This window comes from Schistocerca cancellata, chromosome 1, assembly GCF_023864275.1.
Source record: "Schistocerca cancellata isolate TAMUIC-IGC-003103 chromosome 1, iqSchCanc2.1, whole genome shotgun sequence".
NCBI classification, from domain to species: Eukaryota; Metazoa; Arthropoda; class Insecta; order Orthoptera; family Acrididae; genus Schistocerca; species Schistocerca cancellata.
Genome location: NC_064626.1, coordinates 651,832,137 through 651,853,665, shown reverse-complemented (window position 1 = coordinate 651,853,665; position 21,529 = coordinate 651,832,137). Strand labels below are relative to the sequence as shown.

Sequence of the window (21,529 nt, the reverse complement as noted above, 5' to 3'; positions counted from 1 at the left end):
GGTGCAGAAGAGGCATACTGTGGGAAGGGGAGAATCAGTAGGATAGAGGGAAGATGGTAGTGATGCCTGTGGGAATTTGGGTAGTTATGTGGTAGGAACAGGATGTTGGACAATTAGATGTGCCATTGGGAGACTGGGAGACTGTGCTAATAAATTATAAAAGAAGTAGAGAAGGGAAGATTACTATACAGACATGCTGGTGGGATACAAGGTGAGTGTGGGGATTGAGTGAGAGTAGGGAAGGAGATAGGCAGATGGAAGACACAGATTAGTCATCAAAATACACATAAACAAGCTAATAATGGAAAATCAGTGGTGGAATATAACAACATTATGGAAAGGATAGTTGCTACTCACCATATAGTGGAAATGCTGATTCACAGATAGGCACAACAAAAATACACACACACACACACACACACACACACACACACACACACACACACACACACACACACACACACACATAGTCATGCAAATGCAACACACACACAGAAGACCACAGTCTCTGGCAGCTGAAGCCAGACTACGAACAACAGCACATGATGGGAAAGGCAACTGGGTGGGGGTAAGGAAGAGGCTGGGGTGGGGAGGGCAAGGGATAGCAGAGTAAGGGCGGGGGATGGTAAAGTGCTTGTATGGGAGCATGCAGGGACAAGGTGAAGAGAGGATGTAGGGCAGCTATGTGCAGCTGGAAGGTTAGACAGAGGTTGGGGGAGAGAGGGTGGGATGGAGATAGTGGAAAAGGAGAGAAGTAAAAAGACTGGATTGGTTGCTGGAGTAGAGGGCTGCACAGTGCTAGAATGGGAACAGGGAAGGAGCTAGATGGGTAGGGACAATGACTAAAGAAGGCTGAGGCCAGGACTCCAACTTAAGGTCTGACCACACCTACCTTCCGTACCCTCTCCCCGCCTAATCCCTACATGCTATCACAGCAGCACTTTACTGTCCCCCACCCTTACCCTGCTATCCATCCCCCTCCCCACCCCAGCCTCTTCCTTACCGCACCCAGTTGCCTTTCCCATCGTGCACTGATGTTTGTTGCCTGGCTTCAGTTGCAAGAGACTGTGATCATGTGTGTGTGTGTTGTTTCTGCATGAGTGTGTGTATGTCTGTTGCCTATTTTTTGTTAAAGGCCATGTTGGCCAAAAACTTATTGTGTGACAGTCTTTTTGTTGTGCCTATCTGTGACTCAGCACCTCTGCTATATCCTACCCACAGTGCTTCCCATATTTACCAAACTGTTATCCTGTCACCCTCACAATCTACACATTATCCTAGTTTATCCCTAGGCTGCACCCACTTCCAACCCTTCCCATTGTGTCCTGCACCTATGGAAGATCCAGATGCAAGAAGACTTGTCCAACACACCCCATCCAGCATATCCCACTCCAGTCCTGACACACTCTTATCTTATCACACCTGAGATAGGGTCACATATAATCTTTTCTGCAATTTCTGCATAGCATTTTACCTGGTTTGACAACCAACCAGTTGTCCATGTGAGTGATTGTCCACTGCCAAAGCAGAGTTGACCGCCCAGTTGTGAAACACACTGTGGAGCACAATGAGCTTGACTGCTGTCCCTGCTTCACACCCTCAGTAATTTGGATCCTTCCTCCCATAGCGATACATAGCTGAGAGTTTTCCGTGGAATAAATCCTCTGATCCCATAATCCTTCTGGCACCAATCATCACTAGCCCCACAGCTCCACACCCACCTCCACCCTGTTCCATGACCAACTTAAATTATCTTGCACCCACACCCTATTACTTGTAGTCTCCCTTTTCCTGTTCTGTCTCTTCCTCTCAATCCAACCCTCTATATCATCATGCATTGCATGAGCTTTCTGTGCAAATTACTGTGGCTTTCCTATACTATACATCACTACCTCTCCCTCCCACATCTATAATCCATGCATTTGCTGTCTCTCCTCCCTAGCCATTAGCCACCCTTCCCCAACCCTCCCTCCCACCCTCTACCTCCTTTATTCCCTAACCCATTCCACCTAACACTCCCCTCACACCAGTCCACCTGCAGAGCTGCAGTGTGGGTGCAATGTAGTCAGCCAGCACAATGTAATATGGATGAATGTAAATTAGCATTCAGCTACTGTGGGTCAAGTTTGAAGAAAGGAGAAGCTACTTCATTAAGAATGATGTAAATACAAAAACACTGAATCTTGTTAGTTCTCTTGTGATCAGCATTTTAAGCTTATACTGTGGAAGTAGAATTTATGGAAACTTAATAGTAATAGTCAGAATACACAGGACTCGAATTAGTAATTTTCGAATTTTTATGAAACACCTTGTCATATAATTAAGTCATTAGACTGTACACAGAGTAAGTGAAGATTTTAATTTAAATCCTTATTCTGAAGCTGTACTTGAGTCACATGCCTTTTCATATAATGTAGCTCCCATCATACAATATGCAACTACAGTTATGAGAACCAGCAGCAATTCCACTGAGAATTTTAGCAACAGCATCAAGAGTGCAGGATTATAGTGTATATCTCATAGCTGATGGCATCTCAAATAATGATGCTTAGTTGGCTTGAGGACACAGATAGATGCTCATCTGCTGATGTTCAATATCAGGGTGTGTGACATAAATAAAAAGAATTGGAAAAATGAAAAAGAAATTAAGGAATTCAAGAATGTTTGCAGACTGGAAACAGATACCCAATGAATCTTGTGTTTAATCAGTTGTGTAAAGTACAGTGAAACATTATCACAGGCAACTTTTGGAGCAATAGTACTAAAACATTAGCCTATGTAGGTAGATTGAATGTTCCTAAACCATGGCTTAGAACTGAATAGGAATAGCATGCAAAAGAAGAAAAATAAATATTACTTAGCATCAAATGACACTGATGGTGGCAGTGGTACACCATTTTACAAATTTTGAGTAAAATTCATATCTGTGGGTGAGGACTGCGTAGGAGAATGTCATTATCAGAAGAAATAAAGCTGGTATTTTACGGATTGGAGTGTGCCCTTAATCAGGCACATAGGTTAGAACATTTAAAAAGGGAAATGGATGGGTTGAAGTTTGATGTGTTGGAAATTGGTGAAATTTGGTGGCAGGAGGACCATTACTTCTGGTGTGTTTAAAGCAGGGTTATAAATACAGAATCAAATAGCAGTAATGTATGACCAAGTTTAATGATGAATAATAAAACAGGAATGTGGCTAAGCTGCTATGAACAGCATAGCCAAGATAGACATGAAGCCCACACACACCACAATGGTAAAAGTTTATATGCCAACTAGTTCCTCAGTTGGTGAAGAGAATGAAGAAATGTATAATAAGATAAAAGAAATTATTCAGATAATTAAGAGTGACAAAAATTTAATTGGTATGGGGGACTGGAATTTGATAGTAGAAAAAGGAACAGAAGGTAAAACAGCAGGTGAATATGGTTGCAGGGGAAAGGAATGAAAGAGGCAGCTGCCTGGTACAATTTTGCACAATGCATAATTTAATCATCACTGACACTTGTTTTAGGAGTCATTAAATAAGGTTGTATATGTGGAAGAGGCCTGGAGACACCGAGAAGTTCCAGATTGATTATGTAAGGGAAAGACAGAGATGTTAGAACTGGATTTTAAATTGTAAGATATTTCCACGGGCAGATGAATGTGGACTCTGACCACAATTTATTGGTTATGAACAGTAGACTAAAACTGAAGAAATTGCAAAAATATAGGAAATTAAGAAGATTGGATCTGAATAAGCTCAAAAAGCCAGTGTTTGTTGAGAGTTTCAGATGGAGCATTAGGCAGTGATTGGCTAGGACAGGATGAAGGAGTACATCAGTAGACAAATGGGTAGCTTTGAGAGATGAACCAGTGAAGGCACTAGAGGATCAAATAGGTAAAAAGACAAGGCCTAGCAGAAATCCTTGGATAACACAGGAGATATTGTATTTAATTAATAGAAGGAGACATTTTAAAAATGCAGCAAATGAAGCAGGTGAAATGGAATACAACCTGTAAAATTGAGTTGACAGGAAGTGCAAATGGCTAAGCAGGAATTGCTAGAGGACAAATTTAAGGATTTAGAAGCATATATCACTTGGGGAAAGATAGATACTGCCTACAGGAAAATCAGAGAGGCCTTTGAAGAAGATGCTGCAGGAGTAGGAGTAGATGATATTCTATTAGAATTACTGACAGCCTTGGGAGAGCCAGCCATGACAAACTCTCCCATCCGGTGTGCAAGATATATGAGACAGGTGAAATACCCTCAGACTTAAAGAAGAATATAACAACTCCATTGCCAAAGAAAGCAGGTGCTGAATATTATTGAACTATCAGTTTAATAAGTCATATTTGCAAAATACTAACATAGATTCTTTACAGGAGACTGGAAAAACTCGTAGAAGCTGACATTGGAGAAGATTAATTTGGATTCTGTATAAATGTAGGCACCTGCGAGGCAATAATGACCCTACAACTTATCTTAGAGTGTAGGTTAAGGAAAGGCAAACCTACGTTTATAGCACATCTGGACTTTGAGAATGCTTTTACCAATGTTGACAGGAATACTCTCTTGGAAATTGTGAAGGTAGGAAGGATAAAAAGCAAGGAGTAAAAGGCTATTTACATCTTGTACAGAAACCAGACAGCAGTTATAAAAGTTGAGGGACGTAAAAAGAAGTGATGATTGAAAGTGGAGTGAGACAGTGTTGTGTTATGTCATTCGATCTGTACATTGAGCAGGCAGTAAAGGAATCGAAAGAAAAATTTGGAGAAGGAATTAAAGTTCAGAGAAGAAATGAAAATTTTGAGATTTGCTGATGATATTGTAATTCTGTCAGAGAAAGCAAAGGACTTGGAAGAATATGCAGTTGGGTTATGGGCTAATAATGCATACCCAGAAAAAAGTTTTATGAAAGTTCAAGGAAGTACTGCTGGGTGGATCCTAACACAAAGACATAGCAAAGTAACAAGCAGTACAATAAATAGATCATGGAATGCACAGACATTATATAGAACTGTAGCCCTTTGAAGCCTGATTGGAATAGTGAAAATGTACAGAGTGGGTATCGTGGCCTTGCAACAGGTGGAAGTAGCAGTGTACTATGTGCTGCAGCAGCCACAATAGCACACACAATTTTGGTGTGATATTTATAGTCAATCAAATGCACTGAACAACTAGTGATATGATTTAAAGCAAAAAGATCACAGATATGTTATATCCAAATAAAGGGGAAATTCTTTAAATACAGTCTGCTAAATGCAAGTGCCCCTACTGAGGAAAAGACGTCACAAGAGAAGGAGACCTATGAGGAAGTGGAGCAAGCTTATCAACAGTGTCCAGAAATGATATATAATGGTGGTGGGAGATATGAATGCTAAGGTTGGGCAGGAGCAGGTCTTCTCCCTTACCATTAGCAAATATAGTCTCCATAAAGAGATTAATAATAATGGACTCTGTCTGATAAATTTCTCAGCAGCACTTAACATGGCAGTTTTTAGCATGTGGTTACAGCATAAGAATGTACATAAAATGAACACGGTTTCAGCAGACAACAATACTAGGAACCAAAGTGATCATATATTAATAGGCACCAGGCATGGCTCTGACAGACTAGACTGCAGTGGTTTCATAGACACTAAAATGGACTCTGATCATAACCTTCTCATAGCAAAAATTAGAGGGAGAATTTCAAATGTGCATAAAGTTAAAGACACAATAAGTATAATACCCCAGAACTTAAAGATGCAAGAAAGGCTGAACACCTAAGTGGCAATTTAGAAAAAGACAGACTGACAGGAATCCCACAGAACATAAATGAGCAGTTGAATGGAATCAGAAATGAAATGTAAGCTGCTGCAGAGGAAGTGATTGGTATGGACCCAGAGAGCACAAGGAATGAATGCTATTATGAAGAGTGTGAGGAGGCAACAAGAACAAAGAATGAAGCATGTAAAAAAAAAAAAAAAAAGATGTAGCTCAGAAGAATAATAATGCTGGTGGGTGACTATAGAGAAAAAAGGCATGCAGAAAAGCAGATCCTGAAAGCAAAGAAGAGAAGCTTTTTTGAAAGGAAGTTGCAGGACACTGAATCACTGAATAAAGCTAATGAAAGCAGGAAATTCTACAGAAAGGTCAGTAACCTTACATAGGAATTTCAAACAAAAACACACATTGTAGATGAAAAAATGGTGAGCTAATAGCATCACAGAAAAGAATGTTACATCGTTAAGCAGAGTACTTTAAGGAATCATTGAACTCAGAGAATGCTGAACCATGAGAACTCAATGAAAACCAACAACTGGAAGAAGAGGAAAATGGGATGCCCTTTATACCCTTGATGCAAGAGATTCGACCAGGAATAAAGAAACTAGCCAACAGTAAGTCACCTGGCAATGTTGACATTCCAGCTGGGCTTATTAATTGTGTTGGAGAACGCCTAGTTAGGTGCATGCATGTCCTGATCTCAGATAAATGGACGCTAAAAGTCATCCCAGACAATGTAACATTGGAGTAATATGTGCTATACACAAGAAAGTGAACATCCTGAGAGGAATTATGTTACTGAAAACCACATATAAAATGTTCTCCTGCTTTGAACCTGTGTAAAACCTTTTGCAGAAAACACAATTGAGAGATACCAGGCAGGATTTAGATCTGGCAAATCAGCAGTTGACTAATATCCACCGGGAGGCAGATATTGGGAGAAAAAAATTGGAATACAAAGTAGAAACGCATCATACATTTGTTGATTCTAAAGCAGCATGTTGTTGTCGTTGTTTTCAGTCCTGAGACTGGTTTGATGCAGCTCTCCATGCTACTCTATCCTGTGCAAGCTTCTTCATCTCCCAGTATTTACTGCAACCTACATCCTTCTGAATCTGCTTAGTGTATTCATCTCTTGGTCTCCCTCTATGATTTTTACCCTCCACGCTGCCCTCCAACGCTAAATAGGTGATCCCTTGATGCCTCAGAAAATGTCCTACCAACTGGTCCCTTCTTCTTGTTAAGTTGTGCCAGAAACTCCTCTTCTCCCCAATTCTATTCAATACCTCCTCATTAGTTTTGTGATCTACTCACCTAATCTTCAGCATTCTTCTGTAGCACCACATTTCGAAAGCTTCTATTCTCTTCTTGTCCAAACTATTAATCGTCCATGTTTCACTTCCATACATGGCTACACTCCATACAAATACTTCCAGAAACGACTTCCTGACACTTAAATCTATACTCGATGTTAAGAAGTTTCTCTTCTTCAGAAACACTTTCCTTGCCATTGCCAATCTACATTTTATATCCTCTCTACTTCGACCATCATCAGTTATTTTGCTCCCCAAATAGCAAAACTCCTTTACTACTTTAAGTGTCTCATTTCCTAATCTAATTCCCTCAACATCACTCGACTTAATTCGACTACATTCCATTATCCTTGTTTTGCTTTTGTTGATGTTCATCTTATATCCTCCCTTCAAGACACTGTCCATTCCGTTCAACTGCTCTTCCAAGTCCTTTGCTGTCTCTGACAGAATTACAATGTCATCGGTGAACCTCAATGTTTTTATTTCTTCTCCATGGACTTTAATACCTACTCCAAATTTTTCTTTTGTTTCCTTTACTGCTTGCTCAATATACAGATTGAATAACATCGGGGAGAGGCTACAACCCTGTCTCACTCCCTTCCCAACTGCTGCTTCCCTTTCATGCCCCTCGTCTCTTGTAACTGCCATCTGGTGTCTGTACAAATTGTAAATAGCCTTTCGCTCCCTGTATTTTACCCGTGCCACCTTTAGAATTTGAAAGAGAGTATATGACACGATAAAAAGAAATAAGCTTATTGAAGCCATGAATGAACTGGGCATACCACTACAGTTAATACATGTCATAAGTTTGACTATGGGAAAAATAGTTCGAAAGTATTGGTACAAGGAAATTAACACCAAGTTTTGAAAGTAACTGTGGACTCAGGCAAGAGGATGCATTCTCATGTATGATTTTTAACATAGCACTAAAGAAAGTGTTAAGGACAGCTCAAATTAACCTATCAGGCACAATATACAATAGAACTGTGCAGGTTCTGTCCTACACAGATGATGTGGATATTATTGCAAGAAATATTCCAGTACAGTTGACACATTTCACTTGAAAGTGCCTGCGGATAATTATAATATTGCAGTGCCTGTGTTATTCTGAATTATGATGTGATTCGTATCCAAAGGAACTCTGCATCATAATTCAAAATAACATAGTCACTGCAATATCGTATTTATGTGCTGACACTGGGCAAGCGATTTTCAAGTAACATGTCTCACCTGTATGGAAATAAACAGGTATAGGTTGTAGATGCGCGGTTGATGATGTATAGACATTTGGGTCTGGCTGTGAGTCATGCACAGATAGCCAAATGGTAAGGTGACTGCTCGTGATAAGTGTGAAGCCCCTGTTCACGTCCCAGTCCATCACAAATTTTCATTGTTGTCATTCCATTCTACAGCTGATGGTCACCCATATTCGCAATTGAAAACACGTTTAACATATTTCACAACAGCTGTAGCCATTACAATGCCTGTTCCTTTGGGCATGTGTGCATGGATGCACTGTAATATCATATTTATCTGCTGACACCTGGAAAGTGACTGTCAATAAAATGTCTCGCCTGTATGGGAATGTTCATAATACAAGTAGAGTTTGTAGATGCATGGTTGACACCATATGGAAGTTTTTATGTGGCTGTGAGTTGTGCACAGACAGCTAAATGGTATGGCGGCCACTCCTGATAGGGAGGGGGGGAAGTCAAGGTTTGAGACCGGGTGCAGCACAAATTTTCATTGTCGTCATACCATTCTACAGCTGTTGTTGTCCATATTCATAATTGCAAATACATTTAATGTTCTTTTATTTGGTTCTATTTTCAGTATTCTGTTTTATTTCTACGTTAGCATTAATAATAGTTATGGTAACAAAATCAGACAATGGAAACATGAGGTTGGAATATCATCAAGAAAAGATAGATTGCTACTTACTGTGACTTACTGTGAAGATGACACATTAAATTGCATACAGGCAAGATAATATTAGAGCAATTACTGCATGCACAGAGGCATTCAAACAATCATTCTTCCCGCACTCCCTACATGAATGGAATAGGAAGAAACCCTGTAACTGGTATTGTCATGTACCTCACAGTGGTTTGCAGAGTATAGATGTAGGTATAGATGAATGTGTGTGATTGTTTTTAGAGTTTCCAGATAATAGGTCTAAAAATCATGGCAATAAAGTGAATGGAAAGTTAACTTTTGAATGCTTACTCTTACTCGGATCAACTACTATGAGAATTTCTTATGTAAATTTATCATCCAAACAACATCTTTACTTATAGACTACTTGTTGTCTCCCCCACATCAGGGATGAGCGTGAGTCCATTCCTCTGAGCTCAGTGGATATTCCTCCACTCAAACTGTGTCTTAATTTTTTTCACTGGAACTGTATCCATGTGAAAACTTTGTAGATGACTGGGGAGGACGCGTTGGCCCCTGCACATGATACATCTTCTACCATGCCAGTGTCCGCACTGTTCACCAGGCCACTTCACATCTCCCCTTACAGAATAATGACAGACATGGCTGCCTTTCATTCCCTGGAATTCTGCTACTCCACTATCTTCAAAATTGCATAAGTTTGATTTAATGCAGAATGCATCAATTAACTGGAAATTTCCTGCTGCATATTTTCAAGCCTAGTGAACAGTAATTTATTCTTTACCCTAACATACATTGCTATGTAATATTACATTTGATATTGAGTGTGGAAACAGAAATAAAATATCACCGGCCTGTCTCATGTTTTTCTCTGTTATACAAACTACTGCCATTAGTGGCAGACAGTATATGGACTTCAATTTTATGTATTTGTGTGTAAAATGATTAAAGAAAAATTTAGTTAATGCACCCTTAAGTTTAAATAATGGAAGTTACTATTTAAGTTCACTGAGCTGACTGAACAGGTGCCATTGTCCAGTCAGTGGTTGCTCAGTGCTATGAGTAAATTTTAAACAACTTTTCGTTACATCATGGAGCATTTTCAGATTTATTCACATTCACATTACAGTCCTTTTTTTATGATGATGAGCTTTTACATCATAAACTTGACATTCGTCATGACACATTGCAGACTAACATAGTAATTGTACTCTTTAAATGGTGGATGTGGACTCACTTCATACATTTAACTATAGTCTAATGTACCTCAGCACAGACTGATTAACAAGGAACTTTAAGTAATGAATGTTGGATGAAAACCAACAATGCAACTGTCAACAGCACCTATTAAAGACACTTGTATTACAGTTATTACAAAATGTGAAAGAGTATGAAGTAATTATGTAACTACATGAACTTCCCCAGCCCTTTTACTTCATTATATTTTTGTCAGGTGTGCAACTGGGTCATACAGTCATCATGACACAATGACCATATGATGTGGCTGCAGACCTCACAAGAATATAATTAAGTTATTATACTTTTCAGTATAAATGTAAAAGACAAGAATCGTAGTTTATATGTATGTGTATTAGAGAAGTAAATTATTTTGTGTAACTATAAGTTGGATAGTCTTTAAATGGCATGAATGACAGGTTGTACTTTATGTAGCAGAATATTGAATGTTCAGGGATTTAGAAAAGATTGCGAAGCTTTTTGGAAACCAAAATTTTCTAATTGAAATATGTCAATAACATAAATACCATTGTAGAAAAGGTAAACCTCTTGAAAACAGAAAAATTGGGTCTACAAGACAGTGGCACTGAATTTTTGAAAGGATTTTAAGATTTTACTATTCTAAAACAGACAGTTTTAAATAAAGGTAACTTTTTGATTACACAGTTTCCAGGAAATATAAGAAACTTTTTAATTGAAAGAGAATGATTACTCTCAAGTAAAGTGGGTCATTAATAAAGCAGAAAGCTATTAGTGATGTTAAATTTTCTAGTGCATATTATTTACATGTGTTGCAAATTTTGAATTTTTCTGTAAATAAAATGGTCCTAGATGCTCATTTTATACTTTTTTATCAGCAACCAATAAACTATATACTGAATAATAAGATTTTGAAAAATACAGCTTGGACAAGAATTTGAATATATCTACATTGCATATGTGCAGCTTATTTAAAAGAGAGCAGAAAAAAAGTAATGTTAATATCCCACCTCATCTTGGTACATTTCAACCATTTGCCTTATGGTTGAAGCATTCAGTGGCGTATGGTTGAAGCATTCAGTGGCAGACATATACATAAAGCACACTGTACCTGTAACTAAGCTTTCAGGCATTATGCTTCCTCAGAGCTAATGAAGAGACAAAGCACACACTCACTCATACATAAGCAGCCACATTGTCATCACCTTCCATCCTGACTGGGGAAGGGAACTGTGCTGAGAGGAACAAGAATGAAAGACCAGATGAGTGAAGGATGGATAAAGGGTAGCATAATGAGAGACAGCAATGGAACCAAATATGAATAACTAAATAACAAGGTTAGCTCAAGCATGGGGAGGGCAGGAAAGTGGTGGGAGTAGAATAGAGCTGAGAAAGATGGAATAGTGTGGTTGTAGATTGACAGATGAAGTGATTTAGAGCTTTGAATAGATTTTAAAGTAAAAAAGTGAACAGGTTTGGAGGTGGTAGTGATGCAGGGCTATCAGCCTTTGCCTTTCTCCTTTCCCTCCCCTTCGCTCACTCCTCTTCCTTGTTCCTGATATCCACTACATTAGGCACAACCCCTCACTCCACTCTGGCTGCTATTGGTACAATGCAGATGTGTGTATGTGTGTAAGTGTATGGTTTGTGTGATAGTTTGCAGAAGAATTTTGTTTGAAAGTTTTAGTCGCAATGTATTCCACTTGTCTGTCTACTGTTCAACCCCTCAACTCTACAGCAAGTGGTTACCTGCATTCTTTCCATCTTTTTTACTACACAATACTTTATAATATCATATTAACATGCTCATAAGTTTCCACTTATTCTTGTTTCTTCAAGTGCTAGGCATTTGCCATTTACCATCTTGTTATGTTTCTACTTTGCAGAATAAAGTCTACAAGTTTTCAGTTCATGGTTCCCATTAGTTATTTAGCATTATAGGAAAATTGTTTAGGTTTGTGGCTCAAGGAAGACACAATAGGACCAAATGGGAGATAAATCACCAATGATGTTCCAACAATAAAAGGAATCTGGTAAATTAGCAGTTGTAGAGACTAATGACAAGCTAAAGAGCTAATGTGATATTGCTGTGCTTGTGTCCTTCTGATTATGAGGCAAAGTCCAAAGGAACAGGCACTGCGGCGACCACTGCTGTTACTAATCACATGAAATGAATTCACAATTGTGAATAAGGACTACGATCAGCCATAAAATTTGTATCGGACCAGGATTCGAACCCAGATTTCCTGCTTATCACGAGTGGCTGCTAATCGATAGCAGTTGTCTTACCATTTGGCTACCCGTGCATGGCTCACAGTCAAACCCAAACTTCGTATGTCATCAACCATGTGTCTATGACCTGTACTCATATGTATATTATGTGTATTCCCATACATTTTATGTGTTCCTTAATGGCTGTGGCTGCCAAAGTGCCTTTGCATCATAATCAAAATAACACAGGCACTGCAATATTACATTTATCTGCCGATACTGGGCAAGTGGCTTTCAAGTACAACATTTGACCTGTACAGGAATATACTTAATGGATGTACGAGTACAGGTCATAGACACTTGGGTGATGATGTATGGAAGTTTGGGCCTTCCATGGCCCATGCACAGGCACCCAAATGGTAAGGCAACCACTCACGATAAGCGGGAAATCTGGGTTCGAGTCCCAGTCTGGCACAAGTTTTCAGTGACGTGATTCCATTCTACAGCTGGTGACAGTCCTTATTCAGAATTGTGAATTCACTTGTTGTGAAAGAGGTACTGGGTGATCAAACAAAAACCAAAATCAGAAAGACACAATTGAGCAGTAAGAGAGAACTAAAAAGAAAAAAAAAAAAGAATCAAACAATGAAATAAAGGCAAAGGAAGAAAGTGAATATCTTCTAACATTTGATTACATTAATTCAAACTGTTTTTATTGGTTGTCATTCTTATTATGGCATTCTATATTGTTACCTTTTGTATCATCATATTGACTCTTTGTAGTCGTCATACCACCCTCATTATTTAAGTACATAGTTAGCCCACCACTCATCACAGTATTTGGATGTTTAGGAGTTACCATGCTATTTCACTGAAATTCTCTCTTCCCTGTAACTAAGATATTCATGTTAAACATATATGTTATACACATATTTGCTTTAAAATAAGTAGTAAACATACTAACTTAATTGTAGTATTTACAACACTAATATAAATCTTAAATGAATCTTTCATACTATCTTAGCACTGGCCAAAATTACTGCTCTCATTACCATTTATTTACTTCCTTTCCTTTTTTATTTATATCTTTACACTTTGCATTTTCCCCTCTTTCTCCCTTCTATCACCTCCTGTTTCAAGCTGTAGTTCTCTTATCACTGATGCTTCAGCTCTTCTTATTTAATCTGTTGTGTTAATATCATTGTTCTACTTCTCTCTCTTCCTTGAGAAGGGTCCTGGCTGATTTTACTATGTAATCCCCTTGCTTCTTCCAAGACTTCTCTTTCTTTTGCTAAAATAAAAGGCGTAGTTATGAAAACAAAAACTAGTATTTTGCTCTCTCTCTCTCTCTCTCTCTCTCTCTCTCTCTCTCTCTCTCTCTCTCTCTCTCCTCTGTGTGTGTGTGTGTGTGTGTGTGTTTGTGTGTGTGTGCGCTGTGATACGAGAAGTTTTCCAACAGATTGTAAGTATGTTAATGCTTTCATAAATACTCTAAAAAGGAGATTTTTACCATGAATATAACTCCTTTCAATCATGACAGTGATATAAAGCTTTACATATCAGAGATTCATGTATTTTAGCAGAACAGTCACTAATGACGTGAGATTTCCATTTTCTCTTTTAATTTGTATATATTCTTCATTTCTGGCCATAAATTGTGATGACTTCTGCAGCAGGATACAAAATAACTGCTTGAAAGTTAGATAAGGATACATAGTGTACGTGGAAAAATCTTTTGCTCTCTGAGACTGCAGACGTGTGTGCGAGTAACCTTTGCTTGAGTATGTGTGTGTGTGTGTGTGTGTGTGTGTGTGTGTGTGTATGTGTGTCTGCTGCTGACAAAGGCCTTAATGGCCAAAAGCTATGATTATGTGAATCTTTTTATTGTGCCCTATCATGACTCAGCTCATCTCCCCTATATGGTGAGTGTGGTGAGTGGCAACTTTCCTTCTCTGATATTGTTGCATTGCATCCTGGATTTTCCATTGTTTGATTGGAAAAACCTTTTGTTCTTGTTTCATGTTCATGAACATCAGAGTCCATTTAGATCTGTTTCATGTCTGCCACAAATGTAACTAAAGAATGAATGCCCTGACATATCCTTCTGCTTGATGTTTGGATATTCAGTTTACTGTGATAGTGACACTTACATTTTTTTCAGGTGATTGTTGGTTTCTGGCAGCTGTGGCTAATCTTACACTCAATGATCACTTGTTCTCACGAGTCATACCACATGACCAAAACTTTTATGATAAGTATGCTGGTATATTTCACTTCCGGTAAGTTGCTTCCTACATATAAACTGTAGAATTGTAGTTTAACCCCCATGCAAGTCTTTTATTAACTTGTTATTTAATTATGTTTCGGTGCTACATAACACAGAACTTTTTACAGCCTTCACTACTGTGTGAAGCCATAATAAATCAATACAATAAAGGGAACTTTCAAACCAGATGCTTTTCAAAACTATGGAAGATAGCTAAAATAATACTGATAATTAAGTCTGGAATTGAACAAAGCAAGGAATTTAGCAAATTCTTCTGAATAACTCCCTAGTGTGCAGAACTTAAAATACTGAAAAAATTTTAATATATCAAAGTAATTCGTTTTGTCTGCTCCAAAAATCTTCTATGCAAAACTGAATATAATCCGACCCCACAAAAAGGCATGGCAGATGCATTGGTGGCAATCATAAATTTGTAGGTAGCATTTGCACAGCCAAAATATATGTGATCTTGGTGAATCTCAATGTACAATAGGTTTTTGATATAGCTTAGTGACCTAGTATTTTAAAAATGTTGCAGAAATTCTATTGTCTGTGGAATCTGTACTGTTCTTTGAGTAAGTCAAGCTAAGCAATGAATTATGTAGTATATTCCATACACCTGGGCTTGAAAAGATCCTTGTGGGCTTCCTCTTGTACTTCCTCAGAAGTTCGCAAGGGTCTTTTTGAAGTCCAGTTCTGTGAAATATACTACATAATTAATTACCAGTACTTACAAAATCAGACAGTGGAAGTCCAGGATGGAATAACAATAATATCAGGAAAAGGATTGATTGCTGCTCACCATATAAAGATGGTGTTGAGTCACAGATAGGCACAATGAAAAGACTGCTATACTATAGATTTTTGTCTTTTAAATTTAGACAACATTGTCCAGCATGGAATACAGTGACCTGGTGCTGTATTTAGGTTGAATTCAACAGTCAAGATCACAATAATATTTGTTTATTTACCAATTTTGGCTTTAACAAAAGCTGAAACCGGTAAATAAACAAATATTATTGTGATTTCAACTGTTGGTTTTAACCTATGTTTTAGCCTTTTGCCAAATGGCTTTCTTCTAAAGTAGAAAACACACATACACATACATATTCAAATAAGCCTAACTTACACATACACACATGACCTCTGTCTGGCCACTGTGGCCAGATTTTGCTTTTATTACTTGATGAATTCACATACCATTGCTTCTGAAGATGATTTAATTCTAGTAACTATAGGAACAAGGGCCCTTGAAACTGACAACATCTGCAAACAAATAGCAATACTGTCTGACAAAATCAAATTTTGTATCATTGCATAGAAATCAAAAGTTATGAGTACAACAGGGTGAAGACAATACGACACATCAAGAATCTGTATATAGCTGCTGAGGAAAAAACTGAAACAGATAGATCATATAAAATGGAAAGACCATTCTCTGGATGGTGCATATGATGGAGAGTTTTGAACAAATGAAACGTGACCTGTCGGATGTTGCCCTCCTAGCCCACCCCCATCCAATGACGTTACTCACGATTGTTACTGACGCCAGTGCCCGGGGTGCCTTTCGTCAACAATATGTTGAAGGTTCCTGGCAGCCACTGGCATTATTTTCCATTCTGAGCTGCAGCGGAGTTGGCCCGCATACAAAAGTGAGCTCTTCGCCGTATAAAAGGTGGTGAAGTACTTGGATCCGTCGGTGGGAGGATGCTCTTTCATGGTCTTCTCTGACCTCCAGCCCATTATGACAGGGGTTTGTTGGAAGGAAGGCACACAGATTTCCCCTTGGCAGACCCATCAGCAGGATTATATAGCTCAGTTCACAATTAACTTTTGGCATGTGGCAGGCATGAATATAACATCACTGACTGCCTCAGCTGCTTCTGTGCCGTTGCCAGCCCCCTGGACTACGCTGCCCTGGCTGCCATCCCAACAGCCAATCCTGAGCTGCTGAGACTGTTCAGTGACCCAAACACTGGCACAACCTCCAGCTGCACACAATTCCCAGCAGGGACTTACATGACTGTGTTACTTTTGTGTATGTTTTACCACCCACACAACTCTGCCAAGCACATCTCCTCATTACCTCCTCTCTGACTTTGCAAGGCAGGATTGAAATGTCTCTGTAGCCTGTCACACCTTAATGTTCACACATCCATGGTCCTCATGCAGGAGCATTTTGTCTTGCCTGGTGTCCAATGAGACTGCACCAACTGGACTGGAGACTGCACCTGCCTCCCATTCCAGTGTTCCAAAGATGGACTGTCATACACATGCCCCTATTGTTTCTTTATTGTTTCTTCCCCCCCCCCCCCCCCCCCCCCCCCCCCCACACACACACACCCTACCTCCACCCAGTGGACCATTTCTTTTCCCATGTCTATATTGACATTATAGGCCCCCTCCCATCATTAAGTGGCCGCCAGTACATCCTCACTATCATCAACAGGTTCATCCAGTGGCTGGAAGCCATGCCACTGTGCGGCGAAATTTGCAGTATGCTCTTCCATTTTACAATTAGTGCCTCCTTGCTGGAAACGGCATGGTGTAGAGATTCCACAGCTCCCTAAAAACTGCCCATACTAATCGACCCATAACTTGGTCTACCACCCTGCCACTGGTCTTCCTAAACTTACTTGGTGCATTTGCCATCAATGTCATGTATGGGAACTTGCTTGTCGTGCTAGGCAAATACATCTAGCCACAGCCCCTGCCAGCCACAACTTGATCCCTGGCCTTCGTAAAGCAGCTACACAACTTCATGGCACACCTGTACTTGGCACCCCCACAACACCACAGTGAGTGGAAATCCTTCATGTATCAGGGAATCCTCATGTGCACATATATCATGGCTTGGATGGACACTAGCCAGCCACCACTCCTCCCACAGTACTTAGGCCTGCATCTTGTGCTCAAGCGTGGGTAGAAGGCCTTTTCCATACATCTCTGTGAGGATGCCACCACAGTACCCACTGACTGATTGAAACAGCCATACATACTTAACTTGCCCAGCCCCTGTGCACCACCAGTCATTGAAATCAATGCCAGCACAAGACTATATGCGTTATGCCACACATGTGTCCAACATGCTCCAGCACTGTGGAGCCTTCTGCCAGGCCCTGCCCCACACCTCAGCACACCCAGGTATGCCCATTAACCACAGTGCGTTGCAGCACCCGACCCCGGATGGCTGTACCATGGATGTTACCCTCATGACCAGGTCACAATGTGATGTCCCAGAGGTCACCCCCTCCACTGTTGCCAGTGGCCCCCGTCCCAGCCCTATCGACACCGTGCTGCTATATTGGCGAATCCGGGGTCCTCGAGCTGTGGACTGGCGTGCGCTGCCAGTCTGCTGATACCGTAAGCTCTGGGCATGCTTCAGCGACCACCGTGTGGCACAATGGTGGAACGTTGTGTGTCGTAGGGACCGGGGATCTTGGCTTGATTGCCTGGATTGCGAGGACGGTACATACCTCTATAAAAAAACCCTTCAATCTTAAGGTGTGCTGCGCGCCAATGAGATGCATGGCTGTTGAGGTGGAACAGTCGCCAGCGGGCAACCTCTGGGGAACCTGCCGCATCTCACTTGTACAAGGCTTATCCAAGCATGCGGGGCTCTGTCTGGATGGACATCAGTTTCCCTAGCTGCTCGTGGGACAACCATGGATACCACGAATTCTTCCTCTTTTCCTCCTCCTAATTTTTTGCTGGCCAGTGGGATGGGTGGATCGCTGGTAGGCACTACCGCCCAATCCAAGAAGAGGGCTAGGTTAGCCAGTCCTCCTGACTCAGGCGTCAGCAAACGTACAGCAGTTCAGAGTAACAGAGCACATACTGACAATCAGAATGTGTTTTTAATAATAAAAAGGAAAGAGGGTTCCTTTGAAAAGGTTTTGCCATTCTGTGTCCAAAAGGGTATAGAAGGAATAGCTGGAACTTTAAAATCAGTGAAGCATTTACGGAATGGGACACTGCTTGTTGAAACATCAACTGCTCAACAAGCAGTTAACCTTCAAACAGCTAAAAGCTTGGGGGAATACACAATCGATACAGAGCTTCACAGCACCCTGAACTCCAGTAAGGGTGTTGTTACCTGTAGGGATCTCATTGACATTCCTGTAGAAGAATTAAAGAGTGAGTGGGCTCAGGAGGGAATTGTTGACGTTCAGAACATCATGAAAAGGGTGGATGGGAACCTGGTGAAATCTGACTCCTTCATTCTTACTTTCAATACCCCCAAACTCCCAGAATACTTCACGGCAGGATTTCTTCGACTAAACGTCTGGTCGTATGTCCCAAACCCAATGCGCTGTTTTAAGTGCCAGTGTTTTGGTCATACAACTCTAGGGTGTAAAGGAGAAGCGATGTGTGGCAACTGTAGTAAGGCTGCCCATGACGGAATTGACTGTTCATCGCCTGTCAGATGTATAAACTGTTCTGAAAGCCACCCTGTTTGGAGTAGGGACTGTAGAATCTTCCTAGAGGAACATAAAATACAAGAAGTAAAAACAACTAAGCGTATCCCCTACAGTGAAGCCAAAAAGATCTTTAAGGCCATACAGCCCCCCACATTCATTACGTCTTTTGCTTCCATTGTTCAGAAGCCGCCTCCAAAAGTCGATGCATCTGCACAGACAGAGGTTGTTAGTGTTGGCACGAACACCTGCACATGTCAGTGCACTTGCAAGGCAGCAAGTGTATCAGAGCCTGTAGCCCCTCCTCGAACAGCAGAGAAAGGTACAGTAGCTAACATTGAAGAGCCCCAGGCATCTCTGATTGCTGAGGCTGTTCCAAAGCCCAGCATGATCATAAACACCCCAGCTCCAGTTTCAGCAAAGCCCCCTAAACAAAGGAAAGCACACGTCAAGCAGTACCAACAGATAAATCGGCTGGTAAACCCTCGGATCATGTTAATGTGGTCCCACTAGACGCTTCATCAGACTCTTCCTTAGAGCTGATGGAGTCTGAGAATATGGGGCAATCATCTCGCCCCAAGACTGAGCTTCCACCCGCTGCAGTCTCCCCACCTCGCCGGAAAGAGAGGCAGAAAATACAACCATCATGATGGCTCCCATATTACAATGGAACCTGCAAGGGTTCAGGACACATGTGGAGGAACTAGGTTTATTGATTCAGGATAGACCTATGTGTGTATGTCTGCAAGAGACAAATTTCAGTGAAACATACACCCCTGAGCTACGTGGTTATGTCCTCCACAAAAAGGACAACCTGAGTGGACAGAGAGCTTGAGGAGGAGTAGGTATCTTCGTCAACACCGACTACCACTCCTCGCCTCTCTCCCTCACGACAAATTTACAGGCAGTTGCAATATTAGTACATGTGCATCATGTGCTAACAGTATGTTCGCTTTACCTGCCCCCACATGATGTGCTCGACGAAGAGACTCTCAGTGATCTTCTTACACAGATCCCCCACCCCTTCATCCTCTGTGGTGATTTTAATGCGCACAATATGAATTTGGGGCTCTGGGAGTACTTGCCCCAGGGGTAGAGCAATCGAGAGGCTTCTTCTGTCTTCCAGCGCCTATTTGCTAAATACAGGTCAAAGCACGCATTTTTGCATTGCAACTGGGTCGTTCTCTGCCATTGATCTATCTCTTTGCTCTCCAGCCATTGCCCACACTGCTTCATGGGAAGTGGTTGATGACTTACACGGCAGTGATCACTTCCCCATCTGGATTCACCTGCCACATGCGGTGGAACCAGAAAGGCAACCGCCTCGATGGGTGCTCGGTAGAGCCAACTGGGCACTGTATAGTCAGCTATCCCAGTTTGAACATCGGGTCAGTGTCCAGGAATGGGTGGATCATATTACTGAAGTGATCCACCGTGCCAGTGAAGCATCCATCCCACAGTCCACGGGACAACCGAAGCGGCAGCCTGTCCCTTGGTGGAGAGACGAATGCCGTTCTGCAATCAGGGCTAGGCGGGCAGCTCTGCGTAGGTTCAAGTTATTTCAGTATCAGAACTTAAATCAATGGTGAGTTAGTTTTGTGTTTTTATAAAGCAAACAGTTTTACAGGCTCCAGTGATGCCTATGGGGAACTAGTAGGTGGGATTGACACCATATTTCATGCCAACATTATTCAGCACCTGCCTTGTAGTTTAATGTCCTGAACATGGAGTATCCACTTTACTGAGAGCTGTAAAATATAGTGAGTATGGCAAGATCTGACCTCTTTTCTGTGAACTGTATGCAAACCTTTGTGGTGCCTGCATGCAGCTGTTGGAGACTGAAATCCTCAACTGTGCTAGATTAGCTTTACCTGCAGTATCTCAAGTTCATTTATGTGTATTTTGTATATGTTTTAGTCACCATGTTAGATTAGCTTCATGTACAGTACCTCAAGTTTGTTTATTTGTATTTTGCTTTCATTACTGTGTTAGATTAGATACTCTCATGGCACCTCCAAGTTTATTTATTTGTATTTGCATATTTCCTTGATCACTATGTTAAATTAGCTGCATACTATACCTCAAGATTGTTTAATAATGTCTCTCACGTTACCTTAAAATACCTGTGTAAACTGAGTCTACCACACATGGACAGTGGGCATGCCTTGTGTGTACTCACAATGTCTCCATGAGTGGTGGCAATTATTGGACTGATTCGATTGAGAGTTTTTGCTTCTGGATATTTTCGTGGCACCATATCTTTATAAATGCATTGTGGAATTATTTGTGCCTGTTGACATTCCAACAAAGGAAATGTTTTGTATTCAGGCATCTGTTTTTTAATTGTTTCCATGTTTTATCCATTCGTTTTGTCCTCCATGCCTAGCAAATGTGTAGCATCTGTCTGTCAGGTTCGAAGAAGAACACCATTCCTACAGCATTAAAATTTTCTGATTTC

The 21,529-nt window shown here is 40.7% G+C and overlaps 1 protein-coding gene across 2 annotated transcripts in view; it reads left to right on the top strand.

Moving 5' to 3' along the window:
- The window catches only part of LOC126183430 (calpain-A-like), a 237,547-nt gene that overhangs the window by 91,355 nt on the left and 124,663 nt on the right, over positions 1-21,529 (top strand). For both annotated transcript variants that reach the window (XM_049925418.1, XM_049925408.1), the window contains exon 4: positions 14,549-14,666. In XM_049925418.1, coding sequence (XP_049781375.1) covers positions 14,549-14,666 — 118 coding nt within the window. The remainder of the gene's footprint in view (positions 1-14,548; positions 14,667-21,529) is intronic.